The following is a 19,718-nucleotide window of genomic DNA, read 5'->3' as shown; positions in this document are numbered from 1 at the left end:
GCAATGGAAATGTGTTACCAAAGTATCACTCTAAATTGATTTATACTGAATGCTATTTTCTTATTTTGCTGACTGCAGGTCTACCTGCCCACGGTGCTCCATTCTTGAGGTTTTTTTCTTACTTATAATGACACTAAAGTTAATTAATTCTCCTCCGGTTTTTGTTTTAGCCTGCTAGCAATGCCATATGGTAGTGGAATAACTTTGGGAACAATACCGTTTTCCGCATTGAGCCAGGAGAGATCAATGGATGCGAAAACATTTCAATTCATTTCAAAACTGTTATTTCCATAGTTCTGTATGCTTCCTGATTGTCTCGGTTACTTTTCTCTAAATCCCTGGCCTTCTTCTGCTGTATTTCTTTTTCAGACTGTTTTTCCCCCACCGGAATGACAGTGCAGCACATTACCAAACACAGATTGCATTGATTGCTGGGACTAATTGAAAGGAAAGCATCCCTGGTGCGGAGTGCATCTGCTTGCCTGTGCAGAAATTGGCATCTGTGCCCTACCTCACCTCATCAGGCAAAAGAGCCAAGAAACCTCTCTGTCGTCGACCACTTAACTCAGCGCTCAATCACACTTTGGGAAGACTCCTTTCAGACGAGGCGACAGAGCAGACAGAAGATGTCGAAAAAAGAAGGGGGAAAAAAAAAAAACCTAAGAGAGACCACGAGGGAAATCATCCACGAAGATGGATGGAAATTCAGCAGAGCAATTGATGCACTCCTCCGTTTGGCTGGGACAAGATCTGAGGGACTATGAAACACTTGTCGAGCAGGAAGCAGAAAGAGAACGAGGCCTCTGCTGTTGCTGCCTCCACCACTTTGCATGATTGCTCACTGTGTCTGAATTCTGTGGATTGGCACTGATTGAGGAGCAGCATTTAGCATATTGGGCATTTTGTAGACTTTGTTACAGGCCCACTCGATTCCTAGACAATGGCACGTTGATTAAACATCTGGGTTTTCTCAGTGTTCTCAAATAACAAACAAGAAATCGCAAAGTGCCACTCCCTGAATTCATAACACTCCCAGGGAATATGCGAGGCCACGCCAGCCTCTTTTTGGTCTGATTGAGCAATTTTCCACAGTACTGTTGAATCCTCTGTGTCTAATGAGGTTAAGGATTTTCTGCCTGTCCCCTATTCTCCACCAGGCACAGCTAGAAGAGCCAGTGATCAGATAATCTTTGGCTCAACATGTTTTGAGTCATCCAGTTTAAAGAAAGGCAATAGGGTGAGGACTTCCTCAGCCTTACAACCGCTTTATCTTTAGTCCGTACTTCTACTACTGAACCAGTTGTTAAGCCCCTGCAGGGATCCATGTGGCTTTATTTTCATGCCCAACACCATCTTAAAGGAAGGAACAATTGGGCACGGGAATTAACACTGTGCAATGTCATGATTTTTAATTCTTTAGATAATAGTGTTGCTACGTCTCTTGCTGTTTAAAGATGTCCTACTTCAGTATTGCTGCTGCTGCTGCTGCTGCCGCTGCTGCTAAGGACGGTCGCGCTCCGTGGCTCATGAACTTAGGCGCTAATTTGTATGCAAATCCCATAATATGCAAAAGTGCTGAATAAATGAATTACAGGCATTCAAACGTGCGTTACTGAGGAATTTGACAGTATCCAAACTGATGCCTTAGGTTTATTAGTCATATGTCTTTTTTATGACTTCTGACAGATGGTTTAGGTGTTGAATAGAACATGAGGTGCTGGTATAGGTGTTTTGGAAAGGTGATGGCACATTTTTTAGGGGACTTAGAGCTCACTTTGACATGTTAGCTAACACAATCTAGCCACAAGCCGTAAAACGTCGCTGCGAGAATGTCAGCATGCCATCAATGTCAGCATAGGGCACAGAGAGTGTGTGTCGAATGCTGAGGACAGGGAAGAGTGTGTCCATCCAGTCTTTATACGGAAAATCCTCCGGAGCAGTGAGCTGTAGCCAGAAGGTGAAGGCAGATAAATCGAATTAAGAATGTAATGACTATAACTGAAACCAAATACAACATGGCACCCTGTTGTTTTTATGAATTTAGGTGAATTGGCTGGAATGAAGGGAATTTATAATTAGTGCAGGTTTTACTTAACTTACATATGTTTTATTATTGCACAGGCGTAATTTGCACTACAAATATACTATATGTATTTGTGTCTGTATACCGGAAGTGTGCATTGCCCACACCTCAAGTTGTTGTTGTTTCTGTTACTTTATTATTTAATTGCACTCATACTCTTCTAAATAGATTGAAAAAGCTCTCATGACCATTTGAATGCACTTTTGAGGCAGTCCCTAACTTCGTCAATTTCCCGTTTACTGTCAAGTCACACCGAGGCTTCAATATCTGACACCTGTGTGACACTAACACCTGTGCAACCTTTATCCTGCACTACACAACCTAGCAGGTGAAAACGGTTGTTATTGATAGGATGAACCTTGCAGAATACTGAACTCAGAACGCCTGTATCTAACCTACACGTCCATGCTTTTAGCCTATTTCTTCCCATTTTAGCTAATCTGTAGCATGGAAAGTCATGCTGCAGACAACAAGGGAATCTGAATCCGATGATTATGAGCAATAATCTGTCGAAAAAGGGGCTTTTTAATGTGATTTCTAAACTGATTTATGGACATTTATCCTGCCGCCGCTGTCAAGAATGAGTTCTGCCGATTTTAGCCGCGTGTATGATGCCTGTGTGTTTCAATTTGACTGTGTTATGACTCTGAGTAGAAGTGGTGTGACATTTGTGGCGAATTGTGTCGATTGGGTGACAAAAAAATAATAATTGAATGCTATTTATATCTGTTCCGAGCGCATTATCTCTTCATACCCGATTAAAGTATTTGTATTTTTTCACATCCCTATTTCGCAGGCCATTAAGCGCTGCCACCAACTCGCTTGAAGTAAACTAGGTATTGACCTTTACTGACCATTTGCAATTTCACGGGTGTCCCGGCAGCAAGTTGCGGGCAGCTCAGCAAGATTTAATGATACCGGGGGAAAGGTGACAATTGGCGAGAAGGTGTCTCCAGCCTGGACAGCTATGGACCCCTTGAGACTGTCTAGATGAGTCAATTCTTCATTTCTACAGCCGGGAGAAAGGAGAGGATAATTGCTCTGTTCTCATGGATGCTTCAAATTGCTTTGAGAGATGGAGGACAGTCATAAAGCCAGAAGTAACTAACCACCTTGACTCTGACAAACGCCTGGAGTCACAGTCGGAACATGTTGTTTTTTTGTTGATTATGCAGTACTAACCCCTGACTGACCCCGTTATGCGCTACATTTGTAGTGCATACAGTGTTTATCACTCAGAAAAGGTGTTTTTCACATGCATTTTAACAAGTGCTCCTCAATAAACAGCCGAAGGTTATTTGTATATGTTGAAGCTGCTGTTTTGTAGTCAAGTGATTCTCTGTTGTCACGTCAAACCTAATGTTTGCTTCAATAATTGTCTGTCTTCTTTAGAATTATGTGAAAGAAGAGACTCAGGCAAAAAGCTTTTTGTTCAAACACCGGCAAAAAACAAAGTGAAACTTGTTGAATCACCTCACAGAGTGCATTAAAAACAAAAAAAAAACCTTCATCGCACACTACAAAATGCAGTCTCACACATCAAAAAGCTTTATTCAAACACTTCCCATTATTACTGTTTGTCCTAGAGTCATACTAGAGGACATAAAAACTATACTGGTGAAAGAAAAATGTTACAAAACACTCTTTTTAGTAAATAAAATAAAATCATTGAACAAAAAAAAAACAAAAAACAGAATATGCACTGTACTATACCAGCTGTGCAGGTTTTAACAGATTTCTCTCAATCTGTGAATGTGATGGGGAAACAAGGAAACGACACTATAATGTAATCTGCATTTCATAATGAGGAAGAATATGCAACCACATCTGTTTGCAGTATGTTGAACGAAAAGGGCAAAATAAACCAAATATTGCAAGCAAATGCTACCATGCGTGCGTTATAGTACCACCACGCCACGCCAGAGTAGGCTGGAAAATCGTTTTTTTTTTTCTTTTTTTGGATCCAAGATCACTGAGAGGCTTGAAAAAGATACACAAGACACACACACACAAACAAACACACTGATCCCCATCATTTCACTGCTATACCCTTGTGCAAAGAAAGCAAGTTGATCTTGCTCAGAGGAAGACAATCTGTGTCCTGTAGTCGGTTTAGTGTCAAGAAGGATTGTGTAGAAGAGGAGTTCACATACTCAGCAAAAAGTAAAGGTCAGAAAAGGAAGCTCATTGTTTGTAATAGTGACATGTTTTTTAGCCAGCTGTGACAGATCTGGTTTAAAGAAAACTGGATAACACTGAAGAGGAGTGACACTAGTATTAAAAAAAATGACAGGCCTAATTAAAGAATTGGAGAGTAGTTTTTGGCTGGGACACCTCAACACTGGACAGAAATAAAAAAAAAGCAGTCTTACATCTATTTTGGGTTTCACACTTTAAATAACCTCCTTTTGTTCTGAGCTTTTAGGATCCCTGACATGTTATGGAAATAAACATGTATTTTTTATTATTATGATGCTGTCAAATAAGACAGATGTGTGATTTCATTTAGGTTACATAAACTGTAAAATACGGCCTCCTCCCATTCTATCAGTTAGTCAGCACATCCCACACACACAGCGAATCAATCCTTCATCGTAAGTGTTCTTACCTTCAACATTGTGTCCTGCTCAGAATACTCAACTGTCAGAAACAAGGCCAAACTCTCCATAATAGTCAAACTTGGCAGCGCAGAACAACACTAGTTAGCTTATCACTATGACAAAGCATTTGAAGAAGTGACAGACAGAATCTTAGAGGATTCACGTCATCTTCTGAATCATCACTTTCAGCTCCTGCCTTCAGGGAGACAGTAGAGAGTCCCCCGAGCAAAGAAAAATATCTATGAAAAAGCAGCATCATACGCGCCACATATCAAAACCTGTAATTAATGGAAATGCCAATATTGTTTTGAATCCCCTGCACCTGGCACTTAACTTATTAATGTGTTTTTTAGCAATTTATTCCTTGTTTTTTTTTACAAAGATGCATCTAATATACTGATGTGGATTGTCATGTAAGCTAAAGATGATCAATAAAGTTGTTTCGATTCGATCTTTATGTCAGAGTCAGCCAGTAATTGCTATTCGTCGTGACACATGTAATGCTTTTAATTACAGTTTAACCTCTTACTCTCTTGAATTAATGCTTTGAATATTCAATAAATGTTTGTTTTTTTTTACTTCCCGAAGGAACAGGTAAGGTAAAAGCAAGGTTTACTTGATCTAAATACATATATATATAATGACGGGAGATAATAATGATTACAGACTGGCAACAGAGCAAGAAAGGTTATGAATTAGCTTCTGTTATGACAAAAAATAGCCTTTCACCTAATGTTAATTTTGATATATTTTGTTTTTTTGTGTGAACTTCAAGAATAAGGTTGGCTATGTTTTATATTATTTTATATTTTATGCAATATTCCATATTTTTGTTACTGCCAGTCTCATAAAAATACCAAAACCAACAATGATCCTGCTAACAAGTATTGTCTGTGCAGCTGAAGCCTGATATACTTTATCTTATTCATCTGTGGCGTAGAGCTCCACTGTTATCCTACAGCTACTAAAAACACATCAATGAGCCACTATCACTGGATGACATGTTCCTTTATCATGATGAACATGGGCAATGTAGTTTATTTGGAGTCAATCACACATAAACCATCCTGCTTCTGTAAATACTCAATAGTCTGTGGTTGAAAATAGTCCCCAGCAAATGTTCTGACTAATTTTAATGTTTGTTTTTTTTGTAATTAGGTTGATGTGCTTTTGGATTTAAGGCTTTTATTGTTAGTTTTATGTTGTTCTTGTCCTTCTTTATGTTTCTTTGTCTTTTAACATCTTGGATCATGTTTGAAAGAAGTGTTTTCACATTAAAATGCCATCCCTTAGATTTAGTTTTTGTGTCTGTAATCTATAAATAAAATCATATCACTTAAAACACCGGTGAACCATTTTTTGACAATGTCACAGACGGAGTAGGGAAGTCGATAAATATTGACTGATACAGCAGCACATTGTTGGTTTTGCTCTTTTAATGGGATTTTTTTTAACAATGATACAAATACAGAAAAAAACACAACCTTATCAATCACTAAAAATGTCTCAGACTTTAAAACTCTATTTTTACTTTTACTTTCAAATCACTTCAACTCAGGTTTAACTTATTTAACTAAATCCCAAGTTAATGGTCATTATATACGCTACATGTTGGAGCCGCTCACGCTTTACTTTCTGTAAATATTCTAGTAACCCGAGCGCGGAACTTTTTGCAAGCTGACTCTCTTATCCATCAATAATGTATCACATCCTGAAAATGAAGCCCACAAGATTTCCTCTAACAGTGTCTGTGAGCTTTTACAAAAGAGAAGCTTTTTAGGCTCCGGGTTGAGAAGAGGAGCGCACGTTTCCATGAGAAATGTATTCTGATGACCTGGGATACAAAATGGATTCTCCTTGTTGTTGTTGGTGTTGGTGTTGCATGCTTCACAGTCATGCTTTGAGTAATCACCATCTTAAAATCTGTGCTGCTTTTTTTTTTTTACTATTTAGCAAGTCTACAAAGTCACACATTGTGTTGCACTGCTTTTATCCACAATAGCATCCACATGAGTGCTTCCACGGTTTCTTTTGGGTAGTTGCACACAAATAAACACACACACACACAAGCCCACATATGATCAATCAAGCACGCACAATCCCTAACAGGCGCACGAATATGACTACACACCCCTCACTCACTCACACGCGCGCACACACATGCACTCCTTGTCTAGTTGGGAGCGCCGTGGAACAGAGCCTTTAGCGAGCGACAGCGGTAAGTGATGGATGCTGCGGTGTTGACAGGAGGAGTAATTATGCTTTGTCCCATGGTTCCCGGTATGGGGGCCACCCATCACTCTCCATTACGCCTCTGTGTTGTGGCAGCCTTCCACTTTGTTTAGCAAATGAAATGCTTTTCCACCTGAGTGCTCTGGGGGAAATAAGAAGAGGCGTGGTTGGGGTGCATGTCATGGGATAGAGGAGAACAGGGGTGAGCACAAGCACCGACAACACCCACGGTTTTTGTATAGCGGTGCCTGTGTGTGTGTGTGTGTGTGGGGAGGGAGGAGGAAAACAGATCTGAAACTGTGTATTTTGGAAAACATCTGTATCCGATTGTGAAGGGATCTGCGAGGGCTGCACAGCAATCATTTCAAATCCCATATACTAACGCTTTTGACCGTGATTTTTTTTTTTTTTGAGTGTCTTTCATCTTATGTTTGCAATTCGACATGTTGCTTTTATTTCTGAGACATCAAACAAAATAAGAGATGAGGGGGGGGAAAAAAAAAGTAATGGAACAATAGTGTTGCTTCAATCATGCGAGCATGTGTTACTGGATTAAAAAAAAGTCCCCATGCCCTCTGTGGAGAGTAGAGACAATGCAATTTCTGTCACATTGCAAATGAAAAAGCAGCAATTACTGACATTGCCTCTGAAATTAACTCAAAAATGAAGAGAAAGAATCAAGAGAAGTCATTTAGTTTTGAGAGGGACTTTCAATGCAGCGAGTAGAATATTACTTGGAAGAAAATATAAGTCTGTTTGTGCTGTAATTCCTGTAAAAAATATGTGTGTGTGTGTTTTTTCCTCATCCAGCTCGGGTTAGCTTAATAAGATTTCCGCCACCTGGCTCCTGAAGGTATTATGAGCAAATGATTGGCAGAAGTCATTATCGATATCAATCATCATTTGCCTCAGCACATTAAGACCATGTGTATAATCAAGCCTCCGGCCAAGGTCAAAATTATGAAATCATTATGATCTTTTCCATCTAAGTGACAAGACTAATCACCGCACCTCGCAACTATTACGCCGCGTGTGCCATGCGTGAGCCCTTATCTGTGCGCCGGTGCGCTTGTGTATGTGTGTGGCCACGCCGTGTGAGCAAAGTTGCACTTGTACAGTGATTAATCCTTGCTGTCGGGGGTTAATAAGAGTAATTTGGCCGCACGTAATGGCTCCAACTTCCTCAAGTTTAATGGCGTTATGATTTTATTATGCAGCTTGTTTCTCCCAAGCTTGTTAGAGGGATGAAGGAGCTGTGTAGGTCGAGGAGACACACAAGACCGGAGCGGGGCTATATTTAGCTCGGAGGAGTCTTTTTTTTTTTTTTTTTTTTTTTGTCATTGAGTGAGAAAAGTTTGCGATGTTCTTGATGCAAATAGCCTCATTTCCTCACTCTCTGCTCCACTAACCGACTAAATCCACAAGATGCAGGAAAGCCTCAAGACCTAGTTAGAGTAGGTGAACGCCGGAATAAATTTCAATATGAATGGTTCCATTAAGTCCATTTTCGACAGGCTGAGCATAATATTATTTAGATGCGTGGCTGTGAGATGATAACAGAGGGAGGAAAAAGCACCGGGGCGTCCTAATATAGGAAGCGATTGGTATTTGGTCTGACTTAATAGCGTTTACTCTTCGGAAGAGGGAGGTTGAAGAATCATTTTGACGAGATTATTTCCTGATTGGTGTCGGCTTCACATCGGCTCGTCAGACTCATAACACATACAGCACTGCAAGATAAATACGTCTCTACCCATAAACTGTGATATGCACGACACAAAGGGAAAAAAAAAAAAAAGTTTTAATTTCAGTTGTCTCTTAAATAAATCATTCAAGCACTTTTGAGGCAAGGGCGAGTTCAAGCACGGCAGCCGGAGACCAAATTCGGAGCAATTTCTTTGGAAGGTTGTGCAGACTCCCCCGTCAGCACTTCTGGCTGGTTTCACCTCTGCTCAGGTTGAAGGTGGACGGCGCTCTGCTGGACTATATGGTTCTTTTGGGTCAAAATACTTTCAATGTGTTGGTGTCAAGCCCACCAAATGAGAGGACACACTTAAAATCTGTTGCAGTTTTTAAATTTTCACTTAAGTTTTTAACGTATCAACTTTTAGTATTATTATCCTGCGCCATACTTCAATTTTATGGATAACACCTTGTTAGTGTTGCATGCTATTTTTAGAGTGTTTTATGTTATTTTATTTTATTTTTTTTGTAATTCCATGTCCAGAGGTTTCTCTTTTGTTTTTTTTGGGAATATTTGGTCCGTTGTATTATGTTTGTGTTGTTTTTTTTGCTTTTTCTGGTATATAATTAAAGCATGATATAGGCTGACAACGTATGCTTTGTTTTGTCTAGTGTTGCCGAGAATGTTTATGTAGCTTTTATAGTGCATAATGGCTCTAGCTTCATATTTAGCGCACATGCATGAGTGTGATTTTCTCATCTACCTCTCAGCAAAAAAAGCAACAAAAAAAAAAGCACGAGGTCACACTGTATACACTCTTCTAATCAGTTTATTAGCAAGATAAAAGTCTGTAAACAGATGATTATAACGTCTTTCATATCCAACAAGCTCAAGGTCCAATTAAATTAGACTGGACATGCCATTGATTGCTATCCTTGATGATTAGTTAATTTTCTAAAGTCTTCTTCTCATTGAGCATGAGTGCTTCTTATTTCACGGAGTATAACGCTGAAAGCTGCTCAATAAACCTTCAACCATTATTACAGCATTTTACACTGACGGTTACTGGAGGTCTTCTTATCTGTTTTTAAACGCATTACAGTGAAAAAAGCCTATTTAACAGCTGCTACTCAACGGGGCGGATTAATCAGACAGATAAAATAGCAACTTGCAGTCTTAGTTGCTACAGAAACACCTGTTGTGTCAACATTACCGCTAACTGAACTGAAGCTGAAAAACTACTCACTCCGTCGGCGGCAGGAGAAGACAGACATATCAGTCACACGGTGTAAGCAGCAAGTGAACCGTTTCAGTTGAGTCTGGACTTCTAAACAGTGGACAGGTCAGTGGAAGCAGTCAAAAAGTGTGTTTAAAGGAAATGTTTCCCCCTGCTTGGGAATCCACAGTCTACTGCCCATCCTGTTCATGATCTTTTCTTTTTTATTTGTTGCACCATCAAGTCGTCCGGCTGGTCAAACCGCTGGGTAAACATCTGTAATGTCAATTTGTTGTTTTTTTTTCTATAGTGAGTGAAAAACTGACAGTCAGTGCAGGAAGTCATTTTGTACAGTTCATGAAAAACAACAGAAAAAAACTGTGTCCTGTTTCCTCAGCTCCACCTGTAGTCTCCAGGCTACTGTATGTGTGTGTGTGTGTGTGTGTGTGTGAGTAAATGTCTATCTGTCAGACGCCTGTGTGTGGCAATTGTGACACCTGAGATTTCACTATGTGTCCTGTCGAAATCCACCAAGCCGTTGGCATTTTAACAGGCCTGTAAGTTACGCGGAAAGACAGTAAGGAAGAAAAATAGTGTTAATGTCGCTGGAACAGCTGTATAACAAACAAAAGCTTCTAAAGCTGTCAGAGTTGTTAATGCCAGGTGAGCTCCATCCTTTATGTTTCTCTTATAAAGTAATCATGAAATGTCTTGTACATATCAATGCCATTTAAGTCCCCTGAAATAAACATTTTATGAGCAAAACCAATCGGATTAGCTAAGATAAAATGCTGTTTTCCAATAAACACTAACTAGTAGCTAACAAATAAGATCAGTAAAGATGGAGCTCTGATCCACACATAAAACAGAACTTGTATTTACTACTATTTCATTCTTGCATCACAGTGGTAGTTAAGTATTCTGCTGAACTTCCATCATAACTACCTTATATCATGCTAATACCATAATATATTCAATACACTAATACAAGCATGTTGACATTAATTAAAACAGGAAACGAAATGAGGCGTATGCGAGGTGGACATCCATCGATTCCATTGCAACTTTTGGAAAATAATGCCTAAAATAAATGAAATGTTTCTCTAAGGCTTTATCACTGTATATGGAAATAGATTGTATTTACATGGTGCCTTTCTAGTCTTCCCACCACTCAGTGTTTTTATACTACATGCCACATTCACCCATTCACACACACATTCATACACTGATGGTAGAGGCTGCCATGCGAGGTGCCAACCTGCTCATCATGAGGAGTTTCTAATCATTCACACACACACTCACACACCGCTGGCACAGCCTTCGGGAGTAATTTGGGGTTCAGTATCTTGCCCAAGGACACTTCCACATGCAGACTGGAGGGATCAAACCTCCGATCTTCCGATTAGTGGTCGACTCGCTCTACCTCCTGAGCCACAGCCGCCCGTGTCTTTGTGTTGAAGCTCTTGCACACTGCCCGCATTTTTTTGTTCACTTAGTAGGCATTCAGACCAAAGCCTTGTGTTGTTTCCAGTGTGAGAGTAAAATTCAGGCCGGCAAAAAACGACTTATAGTTACATTTAAACCTAACCTAAACCTAACCAGACCTTAACCACAGCGTTGTCACACCATGAAACATCATTATATAATAAAACGGTCCCATAGGTCGTTATCCGGTCCCCATCCATCCTCTAGAGTGTGCTGAAAACACTCATATATGTTATTTTGGGAGTCATTGGAAACTATCTATTCTGTCATTTTGGTATGAGGACATATTGGTTGTTTCAGGTACAAATGAGACAATGAAATACAACACAGGAGGTCCAGTTTGAGCAATGGATCCAAACTCTTAAAGGCTGATAAGATGCCAAAACATATATTGCCATTTAAGCAACACACCATTTTTCCAGCGTAACCATATTATTGTACGTACTCAAAACAGCTACAACAGTATGTAATTTGAACCCAGAGCTAGCATGCTAAAGCCCGGTATGGCAAGCTGACAGTCAGGTCCGGTAATAACCTAATCAGCATAACTTTAGGATGCCTAAATAGTCTGATGTTGCTTAGCCAGAAAGAAAATGGTGGCTCTGCTGAAGTGTAACGCGACCAGAGAATTTCTGCCTCCAGACCAGCTCAGGCTCATTTGTCTCGCTAAACCTCCTTTTGGCATATTTTGGATACATGGTTGCTTAAATGCCAGAGTATAAATTGTGATTCACTTCATACCCGAGTTAGAATGGGCAAGTAAACTAAGCTTAAAGCATTTTCTTTGCTAGACTGGAGGCTTTTTAAGCTGATTTTAAAAACCTCTGCTGGCCTGCTTGGCCATTCATTACACATGTCTCAACTACTGGGCCAAGTCTTTTTGATATGGGGTAGTGGGCAGGGCACCTGCTTCCAGTGCAAGGAGGCAGCACAGCCTTTCTCCATGCCTGAGTCAGTGATTATGCAGGCCTCTTCTACACTACACATCCCTGCCGTCTGTCTGATAATTTTAGCTTAGATACTAGCCTCCACCCTGCTGCATAAACACCCAGATACAGACAGACAGACAGACACAGTAGAGGCTGCGCTGACAGACAGATACAATACAAACGAACATGAAGGCTGGCCTGGTATAGGTTCCGTGCATTCACAGGTTTTTGCCTCACACCCCGCTGCACAGTGTGCCATGTAACTCAGGTGTGTATCAGTGTGTGTGTGTGTACATGTGCAAAGATATCCCCCCTCTAGGCTCTGGTTGGCTCAGTGCTCTGATAATGCTGGAGACAGACCAAGGGCACCTCTCTCTCTCTGTACCAATCATTCGGGTATGTTAAGTTCACAGGAGCAAAACGTTTCCCGGGTAAAAAATATATATACATATATATATATATATATATATATATATCCTACTGTGTAGGAAATGTTATCATAGAAATATGCACTCCAAAAGCTTTGGCACATACCCCGGAAAGACGCGCAGTCAGAGCTGAGAGTGTGTCCTCTTCCCTCATGGGCATCTTGTGAAGTGAAATCCATTTTACACTTGCGCAGGTCAAAACCCCTAAAAGAGCAGAATGTAGATTACTGTATCAACTTTTGCCTTTAACAACAGTTTAAAGCTTACAGTTGGCATGTGTCATCGTAAAATACTTAATCCCTCTAATTACGCTTTAGCTACTTTTTACAGAGCCAAAACAAATTATATTATAGTTAATGAGAAGTTGAATAGAACTGAGAGGCAAAGAAAGCATGTTGTAATTTAAAAAAAAAAAAAAAACACAAAACACACAAAAAAGTCGATCCACAGCAAAAAAACAGCATATTCTATGGACTGAATATAGACCTGGCGTCTGTTTGTGTGATAAAACATGACAGTGAAGTCGACCTGTTAGAATTTGTCGCCTGCAGTGATTCTACATAATTCATACGTACAGCAGAATCCGTTGAGACACCATCACACGTTTCTTTACTCATCATCGGGATCATTGATGATTCTCTTGGTCTTAAATAAGGTCCTTAGACAGTCAAGGCACACATGCACACACACGCAGAGTTAATATTGACTGAAAATGATGCCCATAGGCTGGGTGGAATTGAGTGCAGATGCTAACAATTCATCACATGTCAGATTTGCTCCCTTGGCCTGACAGTCAGAGCATGCTGTTGATAACACACACAGACTGTAACATACACACACCTGCACTTGTACATGTACTTAGATTACCTGATCGAGTGAAGGTGAATTAATCTGCCTCAGCACAGACGTGTGGCATTTGAAAATGTATTTCAAGCATCATATGGCTCTTACAAACACTATATAGAGCTAATAATAACAATTGCAGACTTATAATAATCATCACTCTTATGGGACTGGTAGTAAGGACAAAAGTGCAGGCAGGTGTGGAAATAGATGACAGCCAAATTCATTCAGAAAACAGAACAGAAGCTACACAGACACTCAAGGCTGAATGTATGGGTCCTTCCTCTAGCTGCCATCTGGCTAACATCGCTAACAGCACAGCCAGCATTACTGTGGCCCATCTTAGGTAGTCTCTCCTCACTGCTCCCCTTCTCCATCCTCTTCTTTCATTCTTCTCACTCTCTCTCAGTGCCGTCATCCACTTCCTCATTTTCTTTTTTTACTCTGCATTAAAATGCATCCAGTCTTCATCTAATTATCTAACATCTGATAAGTGTGGTCATTTTGGAAATTATTGCTCCGTTAATAAGATTTGAAGCCTTATAGTAGCTTTGATGTCTGCTGTGTGGGCTTTGATTGACAGTTGGCTCACCTGCTGCTCTCTCAGCTCCAGGACTCACACTGAGTCAGACTATTGTCTCAGTATTTTATGAAGTTTAATAATACTTGATTACAGTACATGCCCTGTTAGCACAATCTAGCTACAGATCTAGCTAAACATTCGGCCAAGTGTGCACCACTTGGTAGAAATATTTTGGCCACTTGGGGGCAGCAGAAACAAGCTCCCAACACCAAACTGACATATTATCACCTTTTAAGTTGATATGGTGAATTTGATGTCATAATTCAGTCCACCTTAAGAATGTACATCTAATATTCATTCTAGTTTTGGCTCTGTTTTTAGTCTCTACCTACTCCTAATGGAAATATATGACGCTTCAGCTGCTAAATGCTCCACTATTTTCACCAGCATGTTGCTAACTTGCTGCTTGGCAGGGCGAGTATGGCTTCTTAGAGACTTTTCACTGAAAACAGCTGGCTGCTGTGTCTGGAAACGGTTGATGAGAGCAATGAAGCTGAACCAAAACGGCAAAGTTGTGGGCTGGAAAGCCAAAACGATGAGCTAATAGATGCTATACAACCCTGAGGGAAACCACAGAGTCCAGTGATGATTCTTAGTATAGATAGATAGATCTATATACAGTATAAAAATGTTGATTATAGCCACAAACTACAGTAGTTTCACTGCTTTCAGATCGAGTTTAAAACCACAACAATGAGGCGTATTTCTGCTCCTGCTTTGCTGAAACCAGCCTCCAGCCATCTGTCAAATTTCTAGTAGTAACTCAACCTTGTGGTTCACAGTGTCAAATGTATTGCAGAGACTGATGGAGGCTGCCAACTTCTAGGAACTGATCTCATTTATTTAATATAATAGTATTTGCTAAATTAATGTGATAATTTGTTGAGGTTACAATGCTGCATGCATCCTCGCTGAAACACAGTGCATCATCCGGCCTTGTGGTCGTGCACTGTATTCTGCAATAAATGAGTCTTAAGAGCTTCAAGTATAAATATGAAATTTGCATTGATTGTTTTGGCTTCCCTATTGTACACAGCTGGACTACAGGACAGACATTACAAAGGAGTGCAGCGACACGTAGCCAATATTAAGTTTTGGAAGTAGCTACCCCAACTCTAGTCTGCTCAACCATCTGTTCTCCTAAGTTAAGCTTATCACAACTAAGACTCACGGGATCAAAGACTCGCTCTCCATTTTGATTGCCAATTGTGTCAATCAATTTTGATGATATACTTTTTTTATTTTGGTTTTTGATGGCCATCTGCCGCACTAGAAACGTGTCAGCATTCATTTAACACCACTGCGGATTCTGATCATTTACTTTTATGCAGAATGCACTTTCTCCTTCACACAGAGGTGAGGCTTGGCCCCGATCCATCCTGATTCAGAAGGGTAATGAGGTTTATGTTTCACCGTGATGTCAGTCAGTGGGGGGTCCAACTAATGAGTCAGACCACCACTGCATTAGTCTCTCTCCATGTAAAATTCACGTTGAAGGTATGCCTTAAAACAGCATGAGAAATGCATGAGTCTTTGATCAGGCAGTTACCCAATGATATTCAATACTTTAGTGTGGGAGAACACATGGTGCTGCCACTTTAGTAATACATGAAGTCATTAGTTGCTACAAGTTGATATTTCGTGCCCAAAAGGCTCTTTGTTGCTGTGGGTCCAATTAAGATTATTTAGATCACTTGGTTCTGGGCTTTAGAAGGTAACCTCAGTTCACTGAATCCAAGGACACAAACACACAATGGCAAATAGACACCAGCACACAAATGGACACATGAGCTCATTCTCATGTTTTTATTCAGTGACTCATTTACATTCACACTTTTCAGCCACACATGCAGCGTAGCTCTAGGGATGGCGATATCAGCTGGTCGGTCCACCGCTTCAAGACTAAAATATCTCCACAGCTATTGGATGGATTGCCATGAAAGTTAGTACAGAAATTCACTGTCTCCAGAGGATTGCACCTATTGACTTTAGTGATCCCCTGACTTATCCTCTAGTGCTACCATGAAGTTAAAATTTTAGTTTTTTTTAGTTAAATGTCTAGACAACAACTGAATGACTGAACGAATTGAATTGATTATCCAATCATATTGTGATGTGTTGTAAGGCTATTTCATTTATGTAAATTGTTTGTCATTATTTGACCTTGAAGATGGCCTAACAGCCTGCAACCTACTACCATTTTAGGCTATATAATATTTTTTATAAACATAATTTCAAACATGAAATAGCCATTCTTCTAATAATCATTTCTTGTCCTGATCCACTCAGTTATATACTGTTCTTGATGCATTCTTTGTTTTCATAGCACTTTCAATCTAACTAATCTAGACTAGTGCAGATGGCTGTTTCTTGACTTAATCCCCCCCTCCGGTTATATATCTAATATAACATAACCAGGCACCCATTGTGAGGACCATAAATATTTCTTATCCTATGTTTTGAAGAAAAATATGTGCAATATCTGGAGTGTATATCAAAAATGCTACCCAATAAACACAAATAAGCAAAAAGAAAAAGTCTTATGAAAAAGGTGTTGGTTCATAAGGCCAGAGAGAGGTTGAGTGGATCGATTTACCACAAATAATGCTCATTTTATTTAGTTTTTACTCATTTACAATTTTAATTTCTATACAATTACATGAATGATGAAAAATAACAAGTTGTGTGTCTCTGATTCATTTATTTATGCTTGTCTACTGAGCTGAATGGTAGCCTAAGAAGCAATTTTATGTCATGTAGAGAAAAAAAATGTTTTTTTTAGCCAAGTTTTAGCTGCAAAACATTAAAATACTGATCTGCAGCTTCAAATCAATATTTTAATGCCACAGATGGACTCATACTAGAGATGTGACAGGACGACATTCATTGTCAACTGAATCTATAAAAAAATACTCATACTCACTTTTTTTTTTTAATCAGTTGAAACAGCTTGCTTTAAAACCAGTACACTAGATGCTCCATCACAGAGAAGTTGCTTCCACTATGTGTTATAAATGGTGCCATAAACCATAATTTTGTGTTTGTTTGTTTGTTTTCTCCATTTTGCTAAAGATGTTTTTTTTACCCTTTTTCAGTTGACAGTACTTAGATCACACATTTATCTCAAATTAAGAAAAAAAAGCAAGACAAAGCTGTTACAAATCTGAGAATCATGAATCATGACATATTCAGTTAGGATGGCTGTAATATGCATTTACAGTCTTTAAATGCTCTTTAAATATGTATGATTGACCAAACAAAAATGTTTCAGTGAACTGATATTTTCAAGTTCAATGCACTGCACAGGGACAAACTAAAGATGCAAGCACAAAGTTTAACACAAAGCTACACATCGCAGTACACAAGAACAAATAGACCTAATAATAGACACACAATCCTGTCATTAATGTCACTTGAAATCTTCCTCTCTCTCTCTCTCTCTATGTTGCTCTCTTCGGGGAGGTTAGCCAAATTGCAGCCAGAGCTTTCGGCAGTGCCTCTCCTCCTCCTAAACATCTCCCCGAGATCAGTCATAATTACAGCGACTCCTGCCGCTTAGTGACGTCTCCCTCCCCCTCCTGCGTTACTATGGAAACGTCTGCCATCACGACAAGGCGAGAGGATTGGCGTGAAGGGGATCTGTATTTCCCATTGGCCATATCTGATTAAAAACCCTGGCATAGCTAACAAAGGAGGGAGAAGGGGGAAGAAGAGGGGGGAGGGGGGAGACTTTTTAATTTCCACACACTGCTGGCTCCTGAAGGTCTCTCTCATCCCGGAGAAAGATACAGGGTCGCCGCTTGTGGCTCTAATGGCTGCCGGGGGGGTAAATTGTACCGGCATTCCCGATAAGACAGGGAAGGGTGATGATAGATCGCATGGGTTAATCTAATAGGTCTCCACTTGTATGATTTAAGTCCATTAGGCGTGTGTATGTGACAGGAATTGTCCGCATGATTGAATGGGTGAAGGAAATAGAATGTGATAGGCAAACACACACACACACACATACACATTCCCCCTAGACTATTTTCAAGGCGAAGGTATAAATTATACTTTCACCACAAACTTGTCGACAAAGTGAGGGTCTACAACACTGACGTGTCGTTACGGTGCCATAAATAATAAAAACGTCATTACTTGTTAGCATCGCGGAAAAGCGCCGAAACTTGAGGGGGCTGAATTATGAATGTTACACAAAACACACTTCATTATAAAATCATGCAAGGTCAAGATAAGAACCAAAAACCTTCAACTGGGAGCCAGTATGAACATTAAGTTTTGTATTGGTTTGGCTCCTCCACCTCATTCCCCTCAGGTCTAGCTTGAGTTGGCCAACAGGGGGATGGTCAGTTAATTAAGCAACCAGGAAATGGACTTCATGAAAAGTTAATTAGGGTGTTAATGAAACGTGGGTTGGACCGGTGCTGCACTGATAAAGAAGTGTTAAGTGTGTGTGTGGGGATGTCTGCATGTACTGTATGTACCCACGCGCTTCAGCCAGTATGAGATGATAATAAGCTCGGTCTGCTCAGCTCCAGGAGAATATTGAACCAGAATCACGACTTCCTCCCGGGGGGTGAAAATAAATCTTTTCTCACTATGAAATGATGCAGAAGTTTCAATTGAATCAATGGCACGGAGAATGAGTTCAGATATTCGAGGCCGGGGTCATGTTAGTGAACGGATCTCGCTGACTTTTTTTTTTTTTATCTGCATTAGGCTGTTGTTTTGGCCTGGATTTCAAATAGGTTACCAGGGATTACTTTCCCTCTCATCTGCCCCGCTGTTCACTCTGTGTAAAAAAATACTATCTGGATTTGTGAGCAGAGACTAAGCCTGTTTTTTTGCTATTTTTGCTCTCAAACACAAGTTTGCACAGAAGCTTCTGAAGTAGGAGGATGGTTTCCTTTTAGTAGACTGATTTTTAATTCTTACACACTATGGATGGATGACAAAACAATTAGGCTAAATCATAATGAATCCGCGCAGCATTCATGTTAAACTGCTGTCTTAGTTTGCTGCTAATTTAACTATAAAAAAACACACACACAAACAAATTAGCTTTTTTGCCCACATTCCACCTTGACAATGTGTTCAGCTCATCACTTTTTAATGTGTTGACAGAATCATTATAAAAGGAAAAATGATAGACTAATTGAACGATTTGAGAAATTGGAGTTGCATTATTGGAAATGTAGGATTTCAGCATTTTGGGGATTTGAACCATGCTGTAGATAAATGTCACATGGATTTTGATCATTCTTTTTCATCTTGTGAGTCTCCAAACTTTATGAAAGTCAAATCGAATACTGTTTTTTAATACTGTTTGGTAAAGTCTAGGAAAAGTTTGTGATCATGGTTAAAACACAGCAAAGTGAAGGTCTCCTGTATCAAAGTCATGCCTGCAGTGCCTGAACAACAAACCAGTTCTGTTGCTTTTTTTTCCAGAGGGATGACAGTCTGCTGCACTCTGAGAAATTAAACCTGTCTGAAATGGTATGATAACAATTTTTTTTTTTTTTTTGTAGCCAGATAAGTTGAAAATTTACAAAACAGTCTGCTAAATTGGCTCTCAACCACTTTTGCAATCCCCACGCATTTGGTGTTCGACAGTACGCACGTCAAGGATCTG

At 39.8% G+C, this 19,718-nt stretch overlaps 1 protein-coding gene across 10 annotated transcripts in view; it reads right to left on the bottom strand.

Annotated features, from left to right (window-relative positions):
- LOC121892073 overlaps positions 1-19,718 on the bottom strand; it is a 280,491-nt gene that overhangs the window by 111,416 nt on the left and 149,357 nt on the right. For all 10 annotated transcript variants that reach the window (XR_006094287.1, XR_006094290.1, XR_006094292.1 and 7 more), the window contains one exon: positions 12,764-12,861. Coding sequence is in view for 3 of the 10 variants with exons in the window: in XM_042404865.1 (XP_042260799.1) it covers positions 12,764-12,861 (98 nt within the window). In the remaining 7 variants the exon portion in view is untranslated. The remainder of the gene's footprint in view (positions 1-12,763; positions 12,862-19,718) is intronic.

The sequence above is a fragment of the Thunnus maccoyii genome, chromosome 24 (genome assembly GCF_910596095.1).
Source record: "Thunnus maccoyii chromosome 24, fThuMac1.1, whole genome shotgun sequence".
NCBI classification, from domain to species: domain Eukaryota; kingdom Metazoa; phylum Chordata; class Actinopteri; order Scombriformes; family Scombridae; genus Thunnus; species Thunnus maccoyii.
The sequence above is the reverse complement of the archived record's forward strand: the minus strand, read 5'-3'. Positions and strand labels throughout refer to the sequence as shown.